This window comes from Leptinotarsa decemlineata, unplaced genomic scaffold, assembly GCF_025532065.1.
Source record: "Leptinotarsa decemlineata unplaced genomic scaffold, Ldec_3_MD MMD2_tig00000010_RagTag_RagTag, whole genome shotgun sequence".
Lineage (NCBI taxonomy): Eukaryota > Metazoa > Arthropoda > Insecta > Coleoptera > Chrysomelidae > Leptinotarsa > Leptinotarsa decemlineata.
This window is the reverse complement of record NW_027412538.1, coordinates 295,976-318,773: the sequence shown is the minus strand read 5'-3', so window position 1 is coordinate 318,773 and position 22,798 is coordinate 295,976. Positions and strand designations below refer to the sequence as shown.

General features: G+C 34.6%; 1 protein-coding gene across 1 annotated transcript; it reads left to right on the top strand.

Moving 5' to 3' along the window:
• Nucleotides 1-2,947: 2,947 nt before the first annotated feature.
• On the top strand, nucleotides 2,948-13,375 carry LOC111512776 (NAD(P)H oxidoreductase RTN4IP1, mitochondrial). The gene is made up of 6 exons (XM_074171180.1): nucleotides 2,948-3,350; nucleotides 3,412-3,617; nucleotides 5,337-5,534; nucleotides 6,160-6,272; nucleotides 9,347-9,611; nucleotides 13,234-13,375. The coding sequence occupies exons 1-6, from the start codon at nucleotides 3,134-3,136 to the stop codon at nucleotides 13,360-13,362; spliced, it is 1,128 nt and encodes a 375-aa protein (XP_074027281.1). The 5' UTR covers nucleotides 2,948-3,133; the 3' UTR covers nucleotides 13,363-13,375.
• Nucleotides 13,376-22,798: the final 9,423 nt, after the last annotated feature.

Genomic DNA, 22,798 nt, shown 5'->3' with positions numbered 1-22,798 from the left:
TTAAAAATAATTTCTGATTGTGGAACACAATGGATTGACATCGAGTCATAATGGAATGATGGAATATTTTGAATTCCAACAATTTTATTCTCGAGATTCCACAAGCATGGTTGGTCGGTAGCCGGGCGGTTCGAGGTGGATGCTTTGTTCACTCAGTCAATCAGTCGATCGATAGTTCAAGTTCCAGACTGAACGCTTGATTTTCACTTGCTATCGTCCAACCCGTGTTGGGAATCACACGTTAAAAGGTAAGATCTCGTTAATCCTTAGCTCGCACAAGTTTCGACTTCTGAGGGTTATCGTTCGTAGGGGTGCGATAGTTGGTTTACGGAAAATACATATTTAAACATACATTATATGCAGCCTGTGGAAAAATTTGGACAAATTGAATGAAATTTGTGTTATTTCAATATGCATTTCATGCAACAGTGATATTTTATATAGAAATTTGCAAATAAGATTGTAAAAAATGATACTGAAATGAACACTTGAACTGGATGTTTACAAGATAAAACTTTCGTGTGTGTATATTATAAATGTAGTGAAAAATCACTATTTATTTTCAATAGGAAGCTGATTGGGTGAAAGTATACAGCCTAAAGGCTATCTAGGGAACAAATAATGTGGACCACAACCACTTCAGCTACCATTCTACATGATTGAGTCATACACCAAACTTATTTCACTCTGTGAACGTTTTTACAATGTAAATAAATGAGAACACATTAACTTTGAAGTGTGGTGTATTAACGCTCCTATTCATTCACATTGTGATAACTTTTCGAAGTAAAAGTTTGCTCTATGAATTAGCAAATACTGATAGGTTTAATTGTTTGCAATTTGACTAAATTAATGTCATGTTAGCATAACTTCACAGATGATGACGCTCTGTTAAAACCAAATAACAAGTTAAAGGATTATTTTCTCCTACAAGAGTATATTTTTGGACATAATTGTTTTATAGTACATTTCAGTTGAATTACAAATTAATGAAAATAGGGTGATGCGACTTTGAAGGCTGTGTGGTTATTTCCTTGAAAAAACTTATGCCGTGCATACTCTCTCATTATCTCTCTGCAGTCATTATCTTCACTATCCAGGCTTTGGAGAAGGGTTATTAAAATATGCACACTTCCCAATATGGCGAACGTTAATAGAATTGATTCTAATGTTGATAATGCCATTGCTTTTTTTCCAAGGAATTGATTTATAGTGGCTACATGCTGACTAAAAATTAGTATAATAAAATTAAATGTCACAAAAAATACTTATCTACTGACAAAAACGTCAACTTTTTATTCAGGGTGTTTCCTAAAAGTGAACAGATTCTGTCTAGTATATATACCTACTGAATGATAAAAACTCAGCTTGAAGAACCTCTTTCATGAATGATAAATCTCAAACTCCCTGAAACGGTAACATTCACAAAAGTCGTGATGGAATTGGCCGATAGTTGATGAAAATGCAAAACGTATTCAAGTAACACTTTATTGTGAGATTTTCATGAAGTTTACAAAACCGCAACACCTGTTTCACTATACAATAGCTTCGTCAGGTGTATTCACACTGAGTGAGAAACTTGAATTAACAAAATATAAAAGTCAATGACTAATCTCACTTGTTGCATCAAGGAATGAATACATGATGCATTTTTGATAAGATTCTGTATGTAACAGTAGAAACAAGGGCGAGAATTACGGCAGCAGGAAAAATAAATAATAAACAGAGGGATTACTGGAGTCAATGATTATATGAAATCAACTAACTTATACATGCATTGCCGAACTTAACAATTAACAAAAAAAATTGTGATGTGAAATGGAAATCAATAGATGAATGCGTTGAACATTGAGTGGAATATCAATAATACGCAAATCTTTTCTTAAAATATTCAACATAGAAATCTAGAATTTCCCGAGATTCCCAGTAATTCGATTGGTAGATTATCAACATTTAGGTATCAATTCTAATACATACGTAATTTAGTTCTACGAGAATATCTATTCCATTTGCAATCAAGAATACCATATAGTATTTGCTTGGGAGTATTTATGGGGGAATATAAAACCCTGTGAGTATCCTCTCATGATTTCGCGAATTGGGCCCGTGATGGTATCTGTTGATAAATTGATCGTTACCTTTCGTGTTGAAATTGTAAAAGAGATCCAGGCTTGTAGGTTTCTTTTGTTATATTCGTTGAATCTTCAAAATAGGTCATAAAAAAGTCAGTAAAATGAAAATAAATATGTTTCTGAATATTTCAAATTATGTGGGGTGGTTTATCATTTGAATGAAGTTCTGAATTGAGTCATTATTATACTCTAACTGCTAATTGGATCGTAATCAATGATGCCCCGGTGAACAATATATTATTATGGCAGCTGTAGGAGTAATAATAAAGTTTCAACAAACTTTCTGTATACTCTTATTTATAACAACAGACGTAATATATCGTGAAGGTGGTGCTTAAATTGGTTCCTCAGGGGTTTTTCTTACAACCAACGACGTCCTGGGTTACTTATGTGGTACTTTTTGAATGTTATTTTCTTTACATTGAGTACGGTAGTTTACATAACTTCATGTTCTATAAAATTGTAACACACTTTGGTTATTCATTTTAAATTTTCGGTTGACGATTTTGTTAGTTATGGCACAGAGAAACAGTCTGATTTCCTGAATTTGCAAATTGATTTTGAGACTTAGACCAGGAAGAGTAAAAATTTTACATTGGCTTTCTTGAAAACAAGGATGGAATCATTAAGAACTTTCGTCTTCATTTATCAAAGTCATAGCGAAGTCGAATCTCCATATAATTATCTAAATTTTAGTACGAAGATAAAATATCGAGTAGCAATTCTGACGCAGCCACTGACTCAGAGTAGATTGTTTACTATCACAAAACACTACTAGATATGTTCTGTATTTACCGTTCTGTGCCGCTAAGGTACGGTATGTCGCGTAATGTCTATTGTCTATGCCTAACGACTAACCTCTAACCTATATAGTCAAGTACACAATTTTAATTACTTTGGAAAAAAGTATCATTATCATATGAAAAATAATATGACATGCCTTTAAACTTGTTAGGAGTCTATGATTTTCACCCAAGATCCACAAAGTAATTAAATTAAAAATGTTGAGAAGGTCCGTGTCAGTTCTCAGTTCAAAGTCCTTTGAATATGCTGCTGTTACAAAAAAACGGAGAATTAAATCATGGCAGCTTCATGAGTATGGAGGAATTGATGAACTACAACTTGGGTCGATTCGGTTGCCAGTTATAAGAGACCCAAATGAAGTTCTTGTACAAGTTAATGCTGCTTCCGTTAACCCAATAGATTTACTTATGATAGGTTGTTCAATGCTTTTCTAGCTACTTCAAGAATATAAATAATTAAAATTCACATTTTGCAGGAGGTTATGGTAGAAATTTATTTCAAATTCAAAGAAATTTTGAAAACGAACTACCTTTGACTGTAGGCCGAGATTTTGCTGGAACTATCATAGCTAAAGGTCATAAAGTTCGAGATGGGATGAAAGTTGGCGATGAAGTTTATGGATTTATTCCTTTACATAAGCAAGGAACTTTTTCAGAAGTTATTTTGGCCAATGCTTGCCATGTATGTGGGGATGTTTTACACATTTGTAGGACAGATTAGTAGTCATTCACACATTACTTTTAAGATGAGTGGCTCATTTGGGATAATTACCTTTTCAAAACTAGACATTTTATGATGTTAAGACACACAGGGTCAAAAACAAACTTTGAATCACATTGACTTCATTTCAGTAGCCCTATTTGAGTATAAAAAATACATTCAAAACACTGCTATACTTCAAAGAAGTTGTGTTTGGAATAGAGTAATGTCAAAACTAAAAAGTTCATGTGGGTTGTATTGAGTCTTATTTTCCAAACATATTGAGTTTGATTTTCCAAATGTTACAATGAGTCTCATTTTCCAAAAAATGCACTGAGTCTTATTTTCTGAACAATTAAATTCACAAGAATTGGGCAAAACCACATTTTTTGTGTAAAGATGGAGAAGTATGAAGCTGAAAAATCCTCAAATCCTCAAAATATACCCCTTTCAATTTGAACAAGATTCCTATGGCTGAGATTAGATTAAATAAGCAAGTGAATGTCATTACGTACTGTCATTGATGACATGAGCAGATGATATTACCTCTTTCATATATGATATTGTATAGCAATCCTGAGAATGATATCTGAATCAATTCCATAATGCATGTTTGGAGCACGAACCGTGTGTTTTTTATATAATTCAATGTTTTGAAAGTATTTCTTCTTTCGTGTAATTAAATGTTTATATGAAAGTAGTTGTTTCGAGAGGACTTTTTTCCAATTTGTGGCTGAAAGTTTCTTCATTACATGATCTACACATCTTTGTGAATAATTTATTTCGAAGTTAATTGCTTTCCAAAACCTTTTTTCCCAATTAGTAATGCTATTTGAACTTCCTTTATCAGAAAAGCAGAAAACCACCTCCCTCAGACTTTCGATGTTGACTAATTTGAAATACGATAATTTTTTGTTAATTTTCACCAAATTGACACTGTTTTAAGTAACAGAAATTCTTTTTCAGATTTCACGTATGCTTTGGACATAAAAAACATTGTATTTATTAAAATATTCATCCATTGATGTTATGCATTTATCATTAGATGTTTCACGTTATTTTCATTGAATATTGCTGATTTCAAAGTTTTAAACATTTGCTTACAATCAAATCGTAGTTTCTCATTTCGAATTTTGGAGACTACTGAATTTCTTATTTTTTTTTATATTCATTTCAGTCATTCAGTTGCTTCGTGACATTGTACAGTTTGTAGCGATAATTTCTTTGTTCTGTGGCTTTCAAAATGTTGTGATTGAACAAAAATTTGGAATTATTACTTACATATTCCTTTTTAGGCATATACTTATCCAAAAGTTTGACAACATTTCTATGAAAATTGTTGTATTTTTAATCAATATCACTGTTATCAAAATTACAGTTCATTTTATATAATGATAATGAATTGAAAAAACTTTTATTTGAGATTCACAGAATCGTTGTTGGAGAAAATAATTATAATTCACAATTATTTATTCTAGATTCTCTTTAATGAAATGGACAAAAACACGTATTTTATTTTAACGACAGGTCTCGGATTTTACTCCATTACCAAATATAAAACTTGATAATGGGGCAAAACCCGAAACCGGTCGTAAAAATAAAATAACCAGTGGAAATTAGACAAAAGTGTTTTCGTTCATTTCATTAAAGTGATCATGAATTTCCACAAAATAAACAAGTCATCAATCACACATATTCTAGGTTCTACCAATACCTAAACAGCTGAGTTCAATAGAGAGTACCTCTTTAGTTTATGCTACTATGACTGCTTGGAGTGCTCTCTTCATTTTTGGAAATTTGGTGAGCAAACAGACAGATGGATTGCGAGTTTTGATATTGGGGTGCTCAGGAGGTGTAGGAACTGCAGCTGTTCAACTTTTGAAATCTCAAGACTGTGTGGTGAGGCATAATATAAATTAAATGAGGCATTTTAAATATGGATGCATTATGAATAGTACAAATGGTAGCATACTATAGCAGTAGTCTATAAAAATATGCAAAAAGATTGATACTTGTGTAGCAAACAAATCCTATGTGAAACAAAATTTTTCTTTTTTCCATTAGCAGCCATCAGTCCGAACACAAAAATTATACATACATGCTATTATAGTAAGGTTATAATAGTCATTTAAAATGGAATGAATACATTATCTTTTATTATTAATGATAGTGAGTTTTTCAATTTATATTGTATATTCAGATAAAGATGGAAAACGAATTCGGAGCTGGAATGTCCCAATGTTTCCATAAGAAACTTAAATTCAAATGAATCTAAATTTTAAATGGCATGTTTAAATTATGTTGGGTGATCTGAAAAACTATATATTTAGGGTGGTCTGTGAAAAAACATCTTGGCACAAAGATGTTTTTTCTGTTATAACAGTCATTCTCAGTCAGCGTTATTTTCTTTAATTTTTGAAAACTCAATTTATGGTATTCACTGTAAGGCTAATTGACGATAATTGTACTGTATACATTGTATAAATTATTTTTTTTCTGATCATTCCAATCATCATTTTTTCAGGTTTTTGGGACTTGTTCCAGTGATGCTGTATCATTAGTTTACAATTTAGGTGCTGATTGTGTATTTGACTATACCTCTCCAGATTTTCATAAAAATGTGGAGCTTGAAGGCAGGTAAATTGAAAAATATGTACTATCAACTGAAATTTCACTTATCTTATTCTACAACTTTAGGTGAAGTAGTTAGGCAGAGTAAAATAAGACAAATGTGCTTCTTTTCAAATTCAGCACAAAACTAAACCTTTGACCTCGTGACGAATAGACAAAAGATAGATGAGTACAATTTTGGATAGATTTATTTATTGATTTATGCACTGTTCTTCAGGTTACACTCAACTACAGAACAGGGATATAAGTCAAATTACAATACAATACAATTACAATAAGATAAAAACAATACATATAGAATTATCTGAAGTAAAAATACCTAATCTCAGAGATGAAACAGTAAAAAACTGTCGAGCTGACAACTTGCAGAATTGCATTTGACACACATGTTACGCAGAGGTGAACATTTCAGAATATTTGTACGTGGTGTTGGCAGATAAAAAGGATAAACCACTCTGGAGGTTGGTCTAGGTATATTGAAATTCAGTTTTTGCAGAATATGTGGGTTAATAATTAAATTATTAATAAGTTCAAAAAGAAAACTTGTGGAGTGAAAATCACGACGGCAACTCAAGCTATTCATAGCATGTCTAGCTAACAATGCATTATGGGGAAATCCAATCGGTGGATAGATATTGTCTGATCTAATGAAGGGAAGTTTTAGGAAACGACGTTGTACTGATTCAACTTTCTCTGTATACAACTGATGAGATGGATTCCAGATTATGGATGCATATTCTAATTTTGATCTGACGAAAGCATAGTATAAGGTTTTCAATGTAGATGGATCCACGAAATCTCTAGAGATTCGTGCAATAAATCCATAAGTTCTGTTTCAGCAGACAGAATGGCTTCAATGTGTGATACGAAGGAAAGTTTTGTGTCGAAGGTAACACCTAGATCGGTGAATGTGAGAGGCTCTTGAAGTGGGATATCGTTTATTAAATATTGTTATGAAAATGGACGATTTTTTTAGTGTGTACGTCATTACATTACATTTATTCGCGTTTAAAGGAAGATTATTGCGAAAACACCATTGCTCAACACGTTTCAGATTGAGGGAGAGTTGAATACAGTCCTCGATGCCATTGATTTCACAATATAATTTCAGGTCATCCGCGTATATCAAACAGTTGATGTCAATGACCTCAACTATGTCATTTATGAAGGCATTGAAGAGAAGTGGACCTAGGTTGCTTCCTTGTGGAATACTCGACGTAGTTGCATATTCCACGCACCTGATGCCATTGAATATAACATACTGACGCCTGTCAGTGAAGTATGATATAAAACGTTGGATCAGAGTACATACTTCTGATTTTTCTGATATAATTCGTCAACACCCCACTTTTGATTGAAAGTAATCATTATGCCTACCAATTTTAACAATTTAAGTTTCTCTGAACATACATTTTTAGTGAAAATATCTGCAGGCATAGCATCTGTAGGCAAATATTCAACTCTCAGAACTAAATTAGAAATGAATTCTGTCACAAAATGGTGCCGAATATTTATATGTTTACTGCGGTTATGATAGACTGAATTGACCGATAAATTTATTATAACACTCTGATTGTCATTAAATATGGTGATAAGATATATTTTCAGTCAATTCTGCTAACAAACTTTTTAAATATATGTATCGCTTTTTTTGCGGCTTCAGATATTGACATATATTCGGCTTCTGTGCTTGAACATACAATAAAAGATGTATCTAGCATAGTTGAAACAGAAGTAGATAGGACTCCCAATCAGCTTTTGGTAAGAAAATTGAGCTCTACCATTTCTTTTATCAAATCCAACTACATTTCCATCAGAGTTTTAACTCCTTTAGCATTGAACATGTTAAATTTCTTCAACAACTGAATTATATAATTTTTTGAATCGTTTCTATAAGTTTAATTTTTTATCTGAATCTATTGCATGCCCAAACATTCTGTAATTCTCCCTAAATCTTCAACATAAAACCTAAAGCCTAATTCCTTTTTAGGCTAATTGGCTTCAGAAAAAATTAAAAATCATCTACAACGTTATGATTTTCCTTCTTTATAAAAATATAAGATTCATGTTTTGATTTTTGATATTTCAGTTCACATAAAACCTTATTTACTCTATCATTCTATGCTCTAGATGACTGTTTGAGCCTATATATGACTTTATTCAATTTTGAGTATTTATTAACATCTAAGTTGACAAAACATATACACTGTTTCTTTTGAATATCCATTTAAACATGGTGTTTTAACATCTGAGTGATAAATATCTAGCCTAAATTCAACAGAAAGTGCAGAAAGCAATTGTAAACTCAAATGTCTCCTCACAGGAGAAAAAGTATCTACATAATCTATTTCTTGTTTCTGTGAGAAACCTAGCTACTAACCTAGGGCGATATCTCACTTCACTTTCAGAATTGACTTCTGTCTTAAAAACCTACTTTCACTTCACTATAGCCGCCGTATAATTTCTTGGAAAATCCAATACTTCCCGAACATCATTTTCTCTAAAACCCTCAAATTTCTTTGCCAAGGCTTATTTTTACATATCTACATCTGGTCTCTGAAGAGTGTCTACTGTGATTGAGTCTTCTTCTTGGTTTGGAAATCCTACGTCACCACCTGATCACCAAGCATTATATTTAGTTCCAATCGTGTTGAAACTGAAGTTCAAGTTTCAATACAAACGCTGTTCCAGAGGCCAAAATAATTGACCTCTGGAATACCTTAATCAATATCGTTTAATGTCCAGAATGTGTTTTCCAATATTCCGTCAATTGAAACAATTGAGTTGGTTTGGCGTCTCTTACTCAGAAATCATGTTAATTAATCCTGTAGTAGAACAGGAAATTGTATATTTATTTACTATTTGTCTATCACAAAATTATTTTCAGTTTATTGAAAAGTTTTATTTATTCTGTGAAGGGCTAATAATGGATTACCCGTTGAGTTCTCAGCTAGCTGAAATTTATATGAACAACCATGAAAATGAAATTTATAATGATTTGTTGATCAATAATTTCTTCTTATACTGGTACAGATACGTCATAAATTCCTACAGATTATTAATGAATACTTCTTTTTTAGGTACCATATAATATTAGATGCAGCTCAAATAGGATATCAGAATATACCAAAAAGCTGGAAGTATGATACTTACATAACTCTTAATTCACCTTTGTTGAAAAGTACCGATAGCTATGGATTAATGGCTGGATTGGCGTATAGTGCTAGTGATTTATTAGATGCTAATTTGAGAGCCTACAAGGATAGTAGTTGTGTCAAATGGGGCTTTTTTATACCATCCACGAGAGGTTTTGAATTTGTTGATGATTTAATATCGAAAGAGAAGGTGAGACCTTGCCATTACTTACATTTCATTAAATTCAAGTTTATTTAAGTTTTTTATTCAAGTTTTATTCAAGTATTGCATGTACAAAAAAATATTACAATTTTTTTACAAAATGGGGTTAGATTTGCTCTCTGAGTTAAACATACCTAGGCATAATTGCCTGTGTGTGTGTTTTACCCAGGGCTTCTCTAAAAAAAACTATTAGTATTGTACATCATCTTAAAAATTTTGGCGGGCAAAGATTTACAAGATAAAAAATAAGAAAAAAATAAGGAAGGTAATTAACTCTTATGTAAAGCATAACTTCAAAACACCTGTATATTTAATGTGTGCACGTATTTTTACCAAAATTCTGAAAGACATTCGACGATTTGTAGAGGACAGGGATAGCAGCAAAAGGTGGGTGTATTCACTATTGTTGTATTTTATAGAAAGTTTCCTTGTTTTTTAGGATATAGTTCTTTATTTCAGTTTCAAAATTTCTTAGTTTGTCAATTTTTTTTTGTACTGGTATTTCATTGTAAAATTTTGGACCGAAAAATAGAAACGTTCTCTGGATTATAGCTTTTCTTTATTATTAGTTTGTCTGGTTGGTTGGACAGATCTGCTTCGAAGTGAATATTTAGTTGTGTGAACTCGAATTATAACTCCTAAGGAGTTTGCATCTCAATCTTGCCGTTCCAATCTGAGTCTACTCTAAACGAGTAGACTAAGATTGGAACGGCTAGCATATTCGTTGCAGCAACTTTGTTCTTCCCCGACAGCTAAGATGACCAGATCTGTTGGAGTTTGTGCTGATACTTGCCGGCGGAAGGAGTTCTTTACTGCTGTTACCTCATGTGAGTGGAATTGTTCCACCCCGTGTTAAGTATACGTCTCTACGGCATACAGGTGGTGCAGGATGCTTCCATCAATGAGTTGCACATCCTCTCCGTAGTCCCCGTACCGTCCTCTTTTGAAATGGATCGTTGCACATTTGTCTATTTTGAATTTCATACCGATAACATGCATTACTCTTCCACCACCTTCAAGGATTGATGAAGATCCTTTTCTCCAAGGGCATAAAGTTCAAGATCATCCAAATAAAACAAATAGGTAACTTTGTGCCTCCGGTTTACGGCGGTGCTACAGTATTTCTGATCGCAACGGATAATGGCAATAGTGAGATGCAGAAGAGAAGGAGACTGAGGGAATTGCCCTGAAATACACCCCTTCTGAAAGTGACCCAACCTTTTTGATCTCTAATCTGACCAGATGCTATGGTGAAGCGAGTCCGCCAGAGTGGTATTAGTTGTTCAAGGCATCTCACTATTTTGTCAGGTACCACAAGGCATTGGAGAAAATGCATGAAAAAGGTTGGAGTTATGACACAATCTTGGAAAACCATATTCTAAGAGAGATGAACTATTTTAATTGTAAAAAATAACTTCAGGAAAAGCTGGTTTCTTATTTGCATCCCACTATAATATAGAAAGCGAAAAGTACCCCACCTTAGACAGTAGAAAAGAACTAAATTAAATAATGGCTTAGCGAACACAATATTTCTTTTGCCGATCATATATTAAAAGTGGACTTATTGAACATTTTGCTGAATGGAAATCGCACTGCAAACACATAAAAAAACGAGTTATAGGTAATTATGAAAGATATTATAATCAATTCAAATGAAAGTGATGTGTCTGATTTAAATAGAAGTGACTACGATAGTGGTAGAAGTATAAACTAGAAATTTTACAGTCCTGGTTGTAATAAGATTAATTATGTAACAAAATATATTGAATTTGATTCAAAACGTGCAATTACATTTCATTACCTGTAACTTTAGTAATTTTAAAATATTTATCTTTTATGGATCCCTTACTGATATCTTTTACATTTGAAAATGTATACCTCATATTGTATTTAATAGCAATTTTCTCTATAAAATGGTCGAAATTGCTTTTCGAGTTTGAAAACAGTGGATTTTTGCAATTTCTTCCTGACGTTTCGCTGGCGCGAGTGGCTAGCTTCTTCAGAGGTTTAACCATCATGGCTTGCTGTCCGATGACTACTTTTTAGGCTTCGTAAAGCGTATTTTTATGCCTTGTCAGGTAATCCGTTGTATTTGTACCTGCATTTGTACCTGTATTTGTACCTGTATTTGCACCTGTATTTGTACCTGGATTCGTACCTGTACTTGAACCTGGAACATTAACAATCTTGCTGCCTGTTGTCCTGTTCGTTATTCTCGAATTTTTTAAAATCGGGTTCCATATTTGATTGAGGTTCACCGCTTTTTCTTTTCTGTTAAAATTATCCGTGTGTTTGTGGATCTCTATTGCCTCCCGTACCAGTCGGCTATGGTATCCCTGGTTGGGGGCAATTAGTTCTGTGTTTTCAAACAAGATTCTGTGGTCTCCTTCACTCAGTGCTTGTTCTGCCACAGCTGACTTGTCTGTTTGGCCTAGTCTGCAGTTCCTTTTATGCTCTTTTAGTCTTGTTCCCATGGATCGTTTGGTGGATCCGATATATACCTTTCGCACGGTATGCGATAGACCCCTGCCGCTGATAATGGGTCTCTTTTGTCTTTAGCCGACCTGAGGCTTTGTTGTGTCTTCCTCGTGGGTTTGAAGACTGTTACGATGTCGTGTTTGCCCAATAGTTTTCCAATTCTATCCTTGACCCTAGGGATAAACGGTAGATATGCGCGTGCAACCATCCGATCTTTTTTCGCTTTCTGAACTGTGGTACCTGTGGCTTTTCTGGTCTCGGAGGCACTGTATCCATTCGATCTCAGGGTCACTTCAAGGTATTTCAGTTCCCTCTCCAGATGTTCTGGTTCACATATTCTCCGAGCCCGTTCCGTTAGAGTGGAGATAACTCCTCTCTTTTGGCTAGGATGGTGATTCGATAGTGAGTGCAAGTATCTATCTGTGTGTGTTGGTTTTCGATACACTTTGTGGGTTAGTCTGGTACCACATCGTTCTACTAGTACATCTAGGAAAGCTATCCGTTGGTCTTGCTCAATCTCCATGGTGAATTCTATACTCGGGTGTTGGGCGTTCAAGTGGTTTAGGAAACGGTTCAGGGCGTCTCTTTCATGTTTCCAGATGACGAAGGTGTCATCCACGTAATGTAGCCACAAGGTCGGCTTCAATTCAAAAGTGTCTATCGTCTTCCCTTCAAATCGTTCCATGAAATTATTTGCTATCACTGGACTAAGTGAACTCCCCATCGCAACGCCATCTAGTTGCGGCTTTCAACTTCGAAAAGCAATGACACTGAATTTTCTCTATACTATCTATCATACCACTACTTCATCTGCACATCTAGAATCAATTTCTACCCGCAAGTTGAAATTTGCTAAGCGGTAAATATTTACATGATTCAGCATATCTGGTTTCATAACGCTTAAGGTATCCTCTTTCCAAAACGTTTAGCGTTATCGAGCCAATTCGATGAGTTCAGATAAAAATGGTGTTAACATAGTCATTAACGTTGGTTTTACTAACATAGGTTGTCAGGAAACCTCCTTTAGATGCCTTGTAAACGTGTTCATAGATATTTGTTACCAATGATTTCTTTTGAGATATTATTTCAATGTTACATTTCTCAGATATGTAATCTATTATTTAATTTTCAGATCAAGCCCGTTATTCACAAAACATTTGGTTTTGGTAAATTACAAGACGCCTTCAAGACTGTGAGTGAGGGACACTTGAGAGGAAAAGTTGTGATAGATTTTAGTATTGACAATGACTGTAATGAATAGAATATTTTCTCGTTGAGATGTTTTATTATATAACTTTTATTTCATTGTTTACAACATATTATTTGCATATTTACAACATATTAGTGAGGTCAAGAGGTTCAGATCCCTCTTGACCTCACTAATTTGGCGTCCAAGTACTTTTTTGTATTTAAAAAACGTCAGTTTTTGTGTAAGAATTGAAAGTTTTTATAGACCTCTTCTGGATCTTTTTACCTTCCAGAATTTGAAAAAATAAAAATTTGTAATTCAACTTTGCCAAGAAACATTGGTTATTTATAACGGAACAATTGTTTTGAGGACAAGCCTAGGCTACAAAGACTACAAAAGACTCAATTCATGATTATCAAAAATAAACGAGACTTCCTAAGTTGTTCTGTTGTAAGCTTCGAGATAGGCTGCCGAACGAGATTCGGCCCCAGTCTTTCACTGCAGCTTCCATTTCAGGTAACGAGTTAATACCAGTATCCAAAAATGAATTATTTCTGATCTTACACTAGATAGCGCTGTTTAGACTCTCATCAGTGGTGCTAGGATGAATCAAGAATGCATTGTTGGTCTCATTAGCCCTAAAAATACAAGCTAGGGTAGGTTAGGTTAGGCCTTATTCGACCCTCTCAGATGGTGAGAGTACGGCTCTGCCGAACTCTAAAAACCTGATTTGGTCCCCAGCGGGGCAGGTACAAAGTATATGCTCTGCTGTTTCATCGTTAATGAGGTAGTCAAGGTGCAAGATTCCCACCTTGATATCCGTGACAACCTTCCCATATGAGGGTTTTTGCAAGTCAGCTACACCTGACGATGCCCTAGATTCAACCATACAGGGCTTTTGCGCCTCTGGTTTTGGTGAATCATCACTTGAGCGAAACGTATGCTAACCTGCTCATGGGGGGTTTGTTTCTCCACCTGAGACAGATTCTGCGTACGCCACTCAAGAATTTGGTGCAAGGCGGTTTTATAAGCTTCCTCGCTCTTGAGGAGACGACTCAGTCGTTTCCTGGCTGCACCACCAAATCTTTTTTTAGGTTCAGTTATTGGATCAGGAGTTGGAGAGTTGAGAAGCTCTCGCTCCTGATCTAAATTTACAGGAAGTCAGTTGGAGTCGTAAGCTCGACATCCATCTCCTCTGTAGACTCAGCATCAGAAAGAATTTTTAAGTTTACTCTGTCCATAAAAGTCCCACGAGTAGTTAGGGAAAGAAGGTCAATCATGGCGGAGCCCCGCTACGACGAGAGGGCGCCCGGTATCTCGAAGGTTCTGTAGAGACAGCTGATAGGCTCAGTGTCATTCATCCTCTCGGCACGGATACACACACCTTAGGATTAAGCCATCGTTGGGATGCCATTCAGTTAGGGAATAACAGAACCACAAGTGATTTTGTCATTCCCGTATCCAGCGGGGCTACGTGAAAGCAGGCATCCGATGGCCGGTTTGCTCAACCCCCACATTCCAAGCCAATACATCCGCCAAAAACAGCATGTACAGACTGCTGAACGAGATTTGTCCTCTGTCACTGCAACTCTCACTGAATTTCTGTCCTGCATCCAGTCGGCAATTTTTTTTAGCTGCTAATATGTGTATTTCAAATAGTTTTATAGCCATTGCTAACGCTCAAGATTGAACACGGAAATAAGAATCTGAACTGAATTTTCATAAAACATCCTGTATGTGTATTATAACGGATATTTTCATGTAGACTATCGCATGTGACATCTGGATCTGGACATTTCATTTTTTGACGTATGTCAAAGGAAATATAGCTGTTTGCAATGAACCTTTTTCCTAAGAATAGTACAGCGAACGTGTCACGAGAGGCAGCACTAGTAGTAGGGACAAACATAAACTATTCACATGTAAAACAGTGTTATTTACGTAATATTAATATATTATTTAAAATTATAAATCTGATATAAAAAAATTATTTTGTGCTAGTATAATGCCAACAAAGCATTGCTGTTTTGCGAATTGTACGTCGGATAATCGATATCCGGAAGAAAACATGTTTTTTATACCATTTATAAATCCTCATATCAATGAGGTTAGATGTAAGAAATGGATACGTGCTTCGAGGAAAGTGGATTTGACAGTGCAAAAAATAAATAATTTTTCATATGTATGTTTTAAACACGAAATGAATAGTAAATTTTTCATAGTTAGTTACCATTGAAAATAATGAGATATAACCTCAATCTTTTATTAAATTATATTTATTTATTATATTTAATTAAATTTCTTCATTACTATCTATATTTGATTCATATTTCACTCGGAAATAAATTTGAAATTCATAATTATGTTAAATTTCTTTTATTACTAACTGTCTACTATCCTGTCTATTAATTCAATTTTTTCCAGTTACTTTTAAATTACTTCATGCAAGCCAACGTTTTAATGCTACAATATTGTTATTCTTTTCAGCTGCAAATTCTAGTTTTGCTCCAGGAATATTTTCTTCTGTTAAAAACATCCTTTTTTAATTGAACTTTACCATTTGTTTATATGAGGATTAGGCAATGTTTGTCCCTACCGAACTACTAGCGCTGCTAGTGAGTGGTTTTTCGTACTTCAGGAAAAAGGTTCATTGAGGTGTTGTTTTAAAGATAATTTTGGGTTTTAAAAACGGAAAAGGATTATTTTCCGAAACGTTAAGCATCTAACAAAAGCTAAGTATGGAAATTTCCTTTTTTTTTCAGTTGCTTGTTTAATTTATAGGCAAAATTTTTGAATATGACAGGTTATCAGTTGGACTCTTCAGGAGGTGAATTTTTCAGTTTTGCCTTCATTGCACTTCAGCATATTCTCTATTGAATTAGTTTTTTCATTAAAGTAAGAGACTTGGTGGTTCCGAAAATAGGACCAAACGAGATTACCCGGGTTGAAAGTAGTGTTTAAGCTGTTCCCGACAAACCTTTTCTTCTTCATTTATCTAGTCATTGCGGAAGTTTATCAGAACTTTAACGAAATCTCTGCCGTATTATGTGGTATTATGAACAGAGGTAAGCGCTTCGATAATATAAAAGTGATGCCCCAGTTGAGCATATATTGTGATGCCTATAGAGTCATTCTGTGGTTTTACGATCCTCATCTGAAGTTAGAACTACCCCATCATCATGCTTTCTGTTTAAGCATTGGTATTGACTTTTATTTAGATAAACCCACTTGTTTTTTTCATTTAGTTATTCTACTGTTTTCAGTTGTAATTTCGAATAATTGAAAAAGTTATTATATTTGAATAAACGTATAACTTATTTATCAAGAAACTACATATAGACGTAACATTGGCGACTGCAGCTGGAGTGACCATGGACCATCGAGAGGAAATGAACGAACCCCAAAAAGAAACAAGTCTCCAACACCACCCGCATATCGCCCGAATGTGCATTCTATGTAGTTTCATCTTCTGTGTCTGTTGTCCTTGCTCAAAGCCCCAGGATTTCTACCTTGTCCCTTAATTAACCAAAGTTTAGCGCATATGCAGATAGTTTTAATGACAACCGAATATTTGTTATTATTAGTCGACACACTAAAGAAATAATTCTGATAATCAACAATTGAGACATGTTTTGTATTAATTTGGTGCTGAAAGTAATTCGAAAATGATCTTATTAACTGACATCCCAAAAAGTCCGAGGAACATTACCGACCACATATTTTCACTAAAAACGACCCTCTTAAAACTCTGCAAACCTGTGGGTGCAGTAAACCGAAAGAAAGGAATCCTAAAATTATGGAAGTGATTTGGGGAACAAACAAACCTGGTGTATGATTAGCATCGAATCAAAACCGGTGATACATAATCGATTTGAGGGCTGCAAGAAGGCTTCCATTTGCCAAAAAGAAGTAACCGTCATAAGAAGTAAGGTGTCATAAAAGTCAAGTCAGTCCCAATGTTTCTATGATGAAGAATGAATCAACCCGCTTGCCTTGTCAAGGATTGACAACATGCTTGCTGAATGAAAGTGGTTTCGTACCTGGAACTGAATATTGATAAATATTTGATGTTCAAGAAACAGGTGATTTTTTTCGCTATGTAATATCTGAGAAGGGAATGATAAGCAAAGAACTAGGTTGTGAACTATTGTCTTTAAGTTATCGGTAAAGCCGAAAGCATTTATTGAGTTGTCTGAAGTAGCTTGATCTCAGTGCTCTTTAGTGGAATATTCAAATAGTCAAACCATCAGGTTATAAATTGGCTAGAGAGACTTCAGTAGTAGTGTTTCAGGTGGTACACCATAGTGATCGGAGATATGCTATTCATGAGACTATGTTCCAAACACCAATTCAGATACTGCTGAAGGCTAGAAGAAGTGAAGAAGATGTAAAGAGAAGTCTTAAAAAGTGGCACAACCGTAAGATTAGATTAGGAGGGAGCTGATTTATGTCATATGAATCAGTCGATAAAAAATACAGGAGAAGGGACATGAAGTTGATTCGAAGTTAACTCACCAACGGAGTTCAATCTGATTAGCACCAAGTATGTATTGGGATCACCTATGCATACGCGATGGCCAATTGTATCGCAATTAGGAAACCCCACAAGTATTGCACCATTTTATGTTATGAAGAGTATAAACTGAATATGTATTGGGACAAGTCTCCAGTAGCTAAGCAGAAGAACACTTTGATATCAAAAGGACCCTGATTTGACTTCGGGAGTGATATTACTGGGTCAACTGGCGCCGCGACGTGGAACAGGAAAAATAGGACAGTAGGTATCATTCGAGAACCCCCTTTCGATAAATTCGTACTAGAAGTATTTGGAACTTTTCCCGTGACACGCAACGAACCATTTTTTCGAATGATTTTAAATTGTCACCAATCCAAATCAAAAGGCCTATAAGGTATCAAAGGCGTTCCTCAATAGCATGGTTGCTGATATGTAGTACTTTCAGAACTACATTCCGATTAAGGTCAAAATTTTGAGTAGGGACTGGCATTTATAAATGCAAGCATCAGAAGTCCAGAGGACAATACGAACCCAGTTCACTCACAGTCAGATGAAATGGTGTGAGTCATAACAAAATAATCAGCACTCTTTAGCTAGCCTGAAAATTTTTCGAAGGGTTTCCTCAATTTCTTTTTTATACAAAATTTTTCAGAAGTTTATGTAACAAAATGAGAGACATCAATGTAAGAAAAATATACAAACATTTTATTTCATCAAGGACTCTTTTCAAAATTGTATAGTTATAGTAGGAAAGATTCTAGTCATCGGAGGCTCGTCAGAGGAGGCAAGGGAGGCTTAGCCTCCCCATAAAATTTGAGGCTATTCATCGCAATAAATTGAAAGATATTGACAAATAATTATGATTATTTTTTTCTAAAAATGCTTGGGTGATCTTACTTTACCATTAATTTTTAATATAAATACATAATATGCCCGAAAAAACACTATCACTCACTACGTAGTACGTATCACACTGTATCCTGCATCAACAAACCTCAAACGCACCGCCCATGAACAAATAACGAATAAACCATCAACTCGAAATAATAAATTCTATATGTTGCAAGGGAGCTAAGCCTCCAACCGTTTTAAAAAACACAAGCTCCGCGAGATCGATTCAACCAGCGACATACGTCCCGATTTGTAATTTTGGTTGCAGAAATTATAGCGTAAGAGGAGGCTAGTCTGCAGTTGGTCTCGGTTAGTGTACGACTGCGTTTATTTTTTATTTAATGATTCGGAGGAGATGCCGTGACGGACCGGGACTGAAAAATATTTCGGTAAATCGTTTTAGTGTTTCTTGATAATATTTGTTATTTGTGTATAAAACAGGCAGTATTGTATTATAGCCGTGCTCTTTGGTAATATTTTTATTGTGTTTTCAAGGCGTTTTCAGGTTTTCACTTTTCGATAAGTTTTTTTTTTTCATTTATTATGGATAAGTTGGACGAAATTGAAAAATCTGACGATATAGTCGATTGGTTGCTGACAATTAATATTGAGTCTCCATCTTCTGATAATACATTTGTTATTATTAAAACTCTGGGAAGGCCTCAACCAAATTTGATTTCAATTAAAGCGTCAGATAATCGACAAAATCGAGGATTTAATATCAGTTGGTACGATAAATGCGATTGGTTAACCGGCTCCATTAAACGAGAAAAACTTTTTTGTTGGCCCTGTGTTTTAGTTTCTGTACAAACTTTGGTATTCGTAGTCTAAAATAGGATACTCCGATTTAAAAAATTAAACTCGTTCTACAGAAAGACATTTTAAATCTAAAGAGCAAATATTTTCGTCTTGTAAATTAAAATTGTTTAGCAAACAAAATATAGCAACAGATATATTGTCTTGGTTAAGAACAAATGTTATGTTTACATTTAGTTTCTCTTTTTAATTTTTTCCTTCCTTTCCAAAATTACAAAATACACCTTTCAATTCACCTTTCAAAATGCGAGACATTCGCAAACTATATTGAACTTGAATGACCGCCGATTAAAAGTAGTTTGCGGGTGCCTTGTGAATTCACTTATACAAACCAGATTTAACCTTCCTTCCTACCTCATCCTCCTTTCCTTTCCTGGCAAGACACCACTCTCACCTCCTCGTTGGTTCTTGCTGGACAATAAAATTTACTTTTAGACCTGTTTTTATAAGCATAATTAAGTATTTGTGCTATTTGTAGCAATTTTTAACAAAACCGTTATATTAGAAGAGAAAAATATTATTTATTGACTGAGAAGAGTTTTTGTTTTTTTAACGGTCAGTTTTATACGTATAATTTTCGGCAATACACAATTTTTGTTTGCATCTATGCAAATATTGCGTATTTTGCTTTAAATAGGTGCGGTACCCCAAAAAATGTTTGCGCCTCCGGCGGTCTTTTCTGTGTGTATATAGTTTTTATGAGTTTAGCCTCCCCTGTTCTCCAATGCACGAGCCGTCACTGGTTCTAGTATATGATAGTAACACTTTAGAGGTGTTTTTGGATGATTGGGTATTACGACTGCATGAAATAGTATATTTATGTGGATTCTGATAGTTTGGTGCGCTACATATATAGTACAATTCCATAATAATGTCGGTCATTTCTGAGAATTTAGTGCCTACTATTTTGGATTTATAGTATAATACCTGTACTTTGATTAGGTAATTTGTCAATAACGTTCGTTGACCCTTTTCTACCTGCCGTCATGATGTTGGTTATTCTTGAACTTTCCAGAATGGAATTCCAAATTTGGTTGAGGTTCACAATTTCTTCTTTTCTGTTGAAATTATCCGTGTATTTGTGAATCTGTATTGCTTCCCGTACCAGTCGACTATGTTATTTCTGTTGGGGGCAATGATTTTCGTGTTTTCAAAGAGAGTCATGTGGTTTCCTTCACTTATTGCGTGTTCCGCCGTAGCCTAACTTCAAATAAGAATTTTACGATATATAAATTTCCATTTGGAGAAAAAAAAATTAACATATTGTTGTGATAAAGAATGTAACTGTCATTTGAGAGAGACATGCAGGTAGCGTATTCTGACTATGAAATGAACATGATGACTTCCTCTATAAAGACGGTGGCGGTCTGCGTTAAAAAACCAAGCATTTTTATACATCGCTCTGCCGACTTTACCGCACACAGACAACTAGTTATGATGAATCTCCCTGAAGTTTTTTTCCCAACACCAAATCGTTATTTTAACACCTCGACACGTGTTTCGATTACCAAGTGATCATCTTCAAGAGTCATTTCAATCTTCCTCTTGAAGATGATCACTTGGTGATAGAAACACGTGTCTAGGTGTTACAATAACGATTTGGTGTTGGGAAAAAACTCCAGTAATATTCATTACTACACCAAAGGTTCCAAACAGTGCATCACAAGAACTAGTTATGACAGCAAAGCCCATTAGTATCGTTACTTTCGTGATCAAGTATCAGTCAATAATATTTTGATTGACCATTCACATCATCAGCGTTACTCGGCTTGGCCATGACTGCAAAGTTTGAATGCACTCAGCTGCCCTGAACAAAAGAGATTATTATAATCACTTAAGGTGAGAATGAGGTCTTCCTTTTTGGAAACGCCATCTGCTGAATTGATAGAAACCTCAAACCCTCTTTTTCATAGGCATTCAAAGAATGTTTGAATGCCTTCACGAAAACTCGAGTAACTGTCATTGGAGTTATCCACAGTATGTAAACCTTATTGTTCAAATATGGAAAAATCAAAATACTGATGGAAATGAATTCTTCACGATGATGGTCTTGTGAAAAAATTTCCATTGATACATTTTTTTCTATTTTCCTATCATTTGAAAACCTCTCTACCGAAAAAATTAAAAAAAAAGCCCAACTCTGTTACAAACGAATTTTTAAAGGTCTTTTAAAATAGAATGTTTTTTTTCAGAAAACCCTCTTCAATCCTTCCGTAACTGTTTTCGAATACAAATTCGATTTTGATGAAAAACATCTGCAGCAAAACGAGAACGAAGTGACCGCATTTATCGTTCGTAGTCGACGCTAATCCGTATGTAATTATCCTTTACTTTGTTTTACACATCGTTAGTTGTATTCTCATAATAATAAATTTGGTTCGCGTCCACGTTCTCAGATTCGCTTAATCTCTGCGTTTATAATTGGTATATGTATTTTGTTCATTCGCGGAATTAATACCCCGCTCGGATGTTATTACTTGTTACTAAAATAATCCGTAAAAATTGGATAGACTTGTTTTTATTCAGCTTTATTGAGATTTCTCGATGAAGCACAGGATGAACCTATTACGAGGGGAGAATTATAGGGATGATAGGATGGTCCGGCCTAAGTCCAAGTCCAATTAGGGTGGTATGTACAGTGGATTCTCACGAATTAAAATAAATTTTGTAGTCTTGATAACATAGCACATATATGTAGCACTTAGCATAGCATAGCACATAGCGCATATTGTAGTTTTTGAAATTACTATGGATCTTCATTAAGTAACGGCCGAATCAACCAAAAAAAAATAGCACATATATATTTGCGACATAAAAAACTATGCGTAATTTTTTAAAATGTAAGGCGGGCTTGTAACTGCTTCGTTCAATCTATATCATCTTTCTATAATAACCTCAACTAGTATACCTCCTTATGATGCACTGTTTGGAACCTTTGGTGTAGTAATGAATATTACTGGAGTTCTTTCCCAACACTAAATCGTTATTTTTAACACCTCGACACGTGTTTCGATCACCAAGTGAGCATCTTCAAGAGGAAGATTAAACTGAAAACTTTCCTAAGCTAACGTTATTTATGCTATACAGGTAAACCATATAGGTATACCACCCATTCAGGTATACCTCCCTAAATTAATTTTACAATTTGCCTTATCTATTATTTTACAATATGCCCTTATGTAGTGTTTAAATGTTATAACATTTAAATGTTATCTATTATTTTACAATATGTCCTTATGTAGTGTTTAAATGTTATAACATTTAAATGTTATTACATTTTACATA

Coding starts and splice junctions, on each gene's coding strand:
- LOC111512776 (XM_074171180.1), top strand. CDS start 3,134: ATGTTGAGAAGGTCCGTGTCAGTTCTCAGTTCAAAGTCCTTTGAATAT. Junction 3,351..3,411: donor AATAGATTTACTTATGATAG/GTTGTTCAATGC, acceptor CACATTTTGCAG/GAGGTTATGGTAGAAATTTA. Junction 5,535..6,159: donor TGAAATCTCAAGACTGTGTG/GTGAGGCATAAT, acceptor TCATTTTTTCAG/GTTTTTGGGACTTGTTCCAG.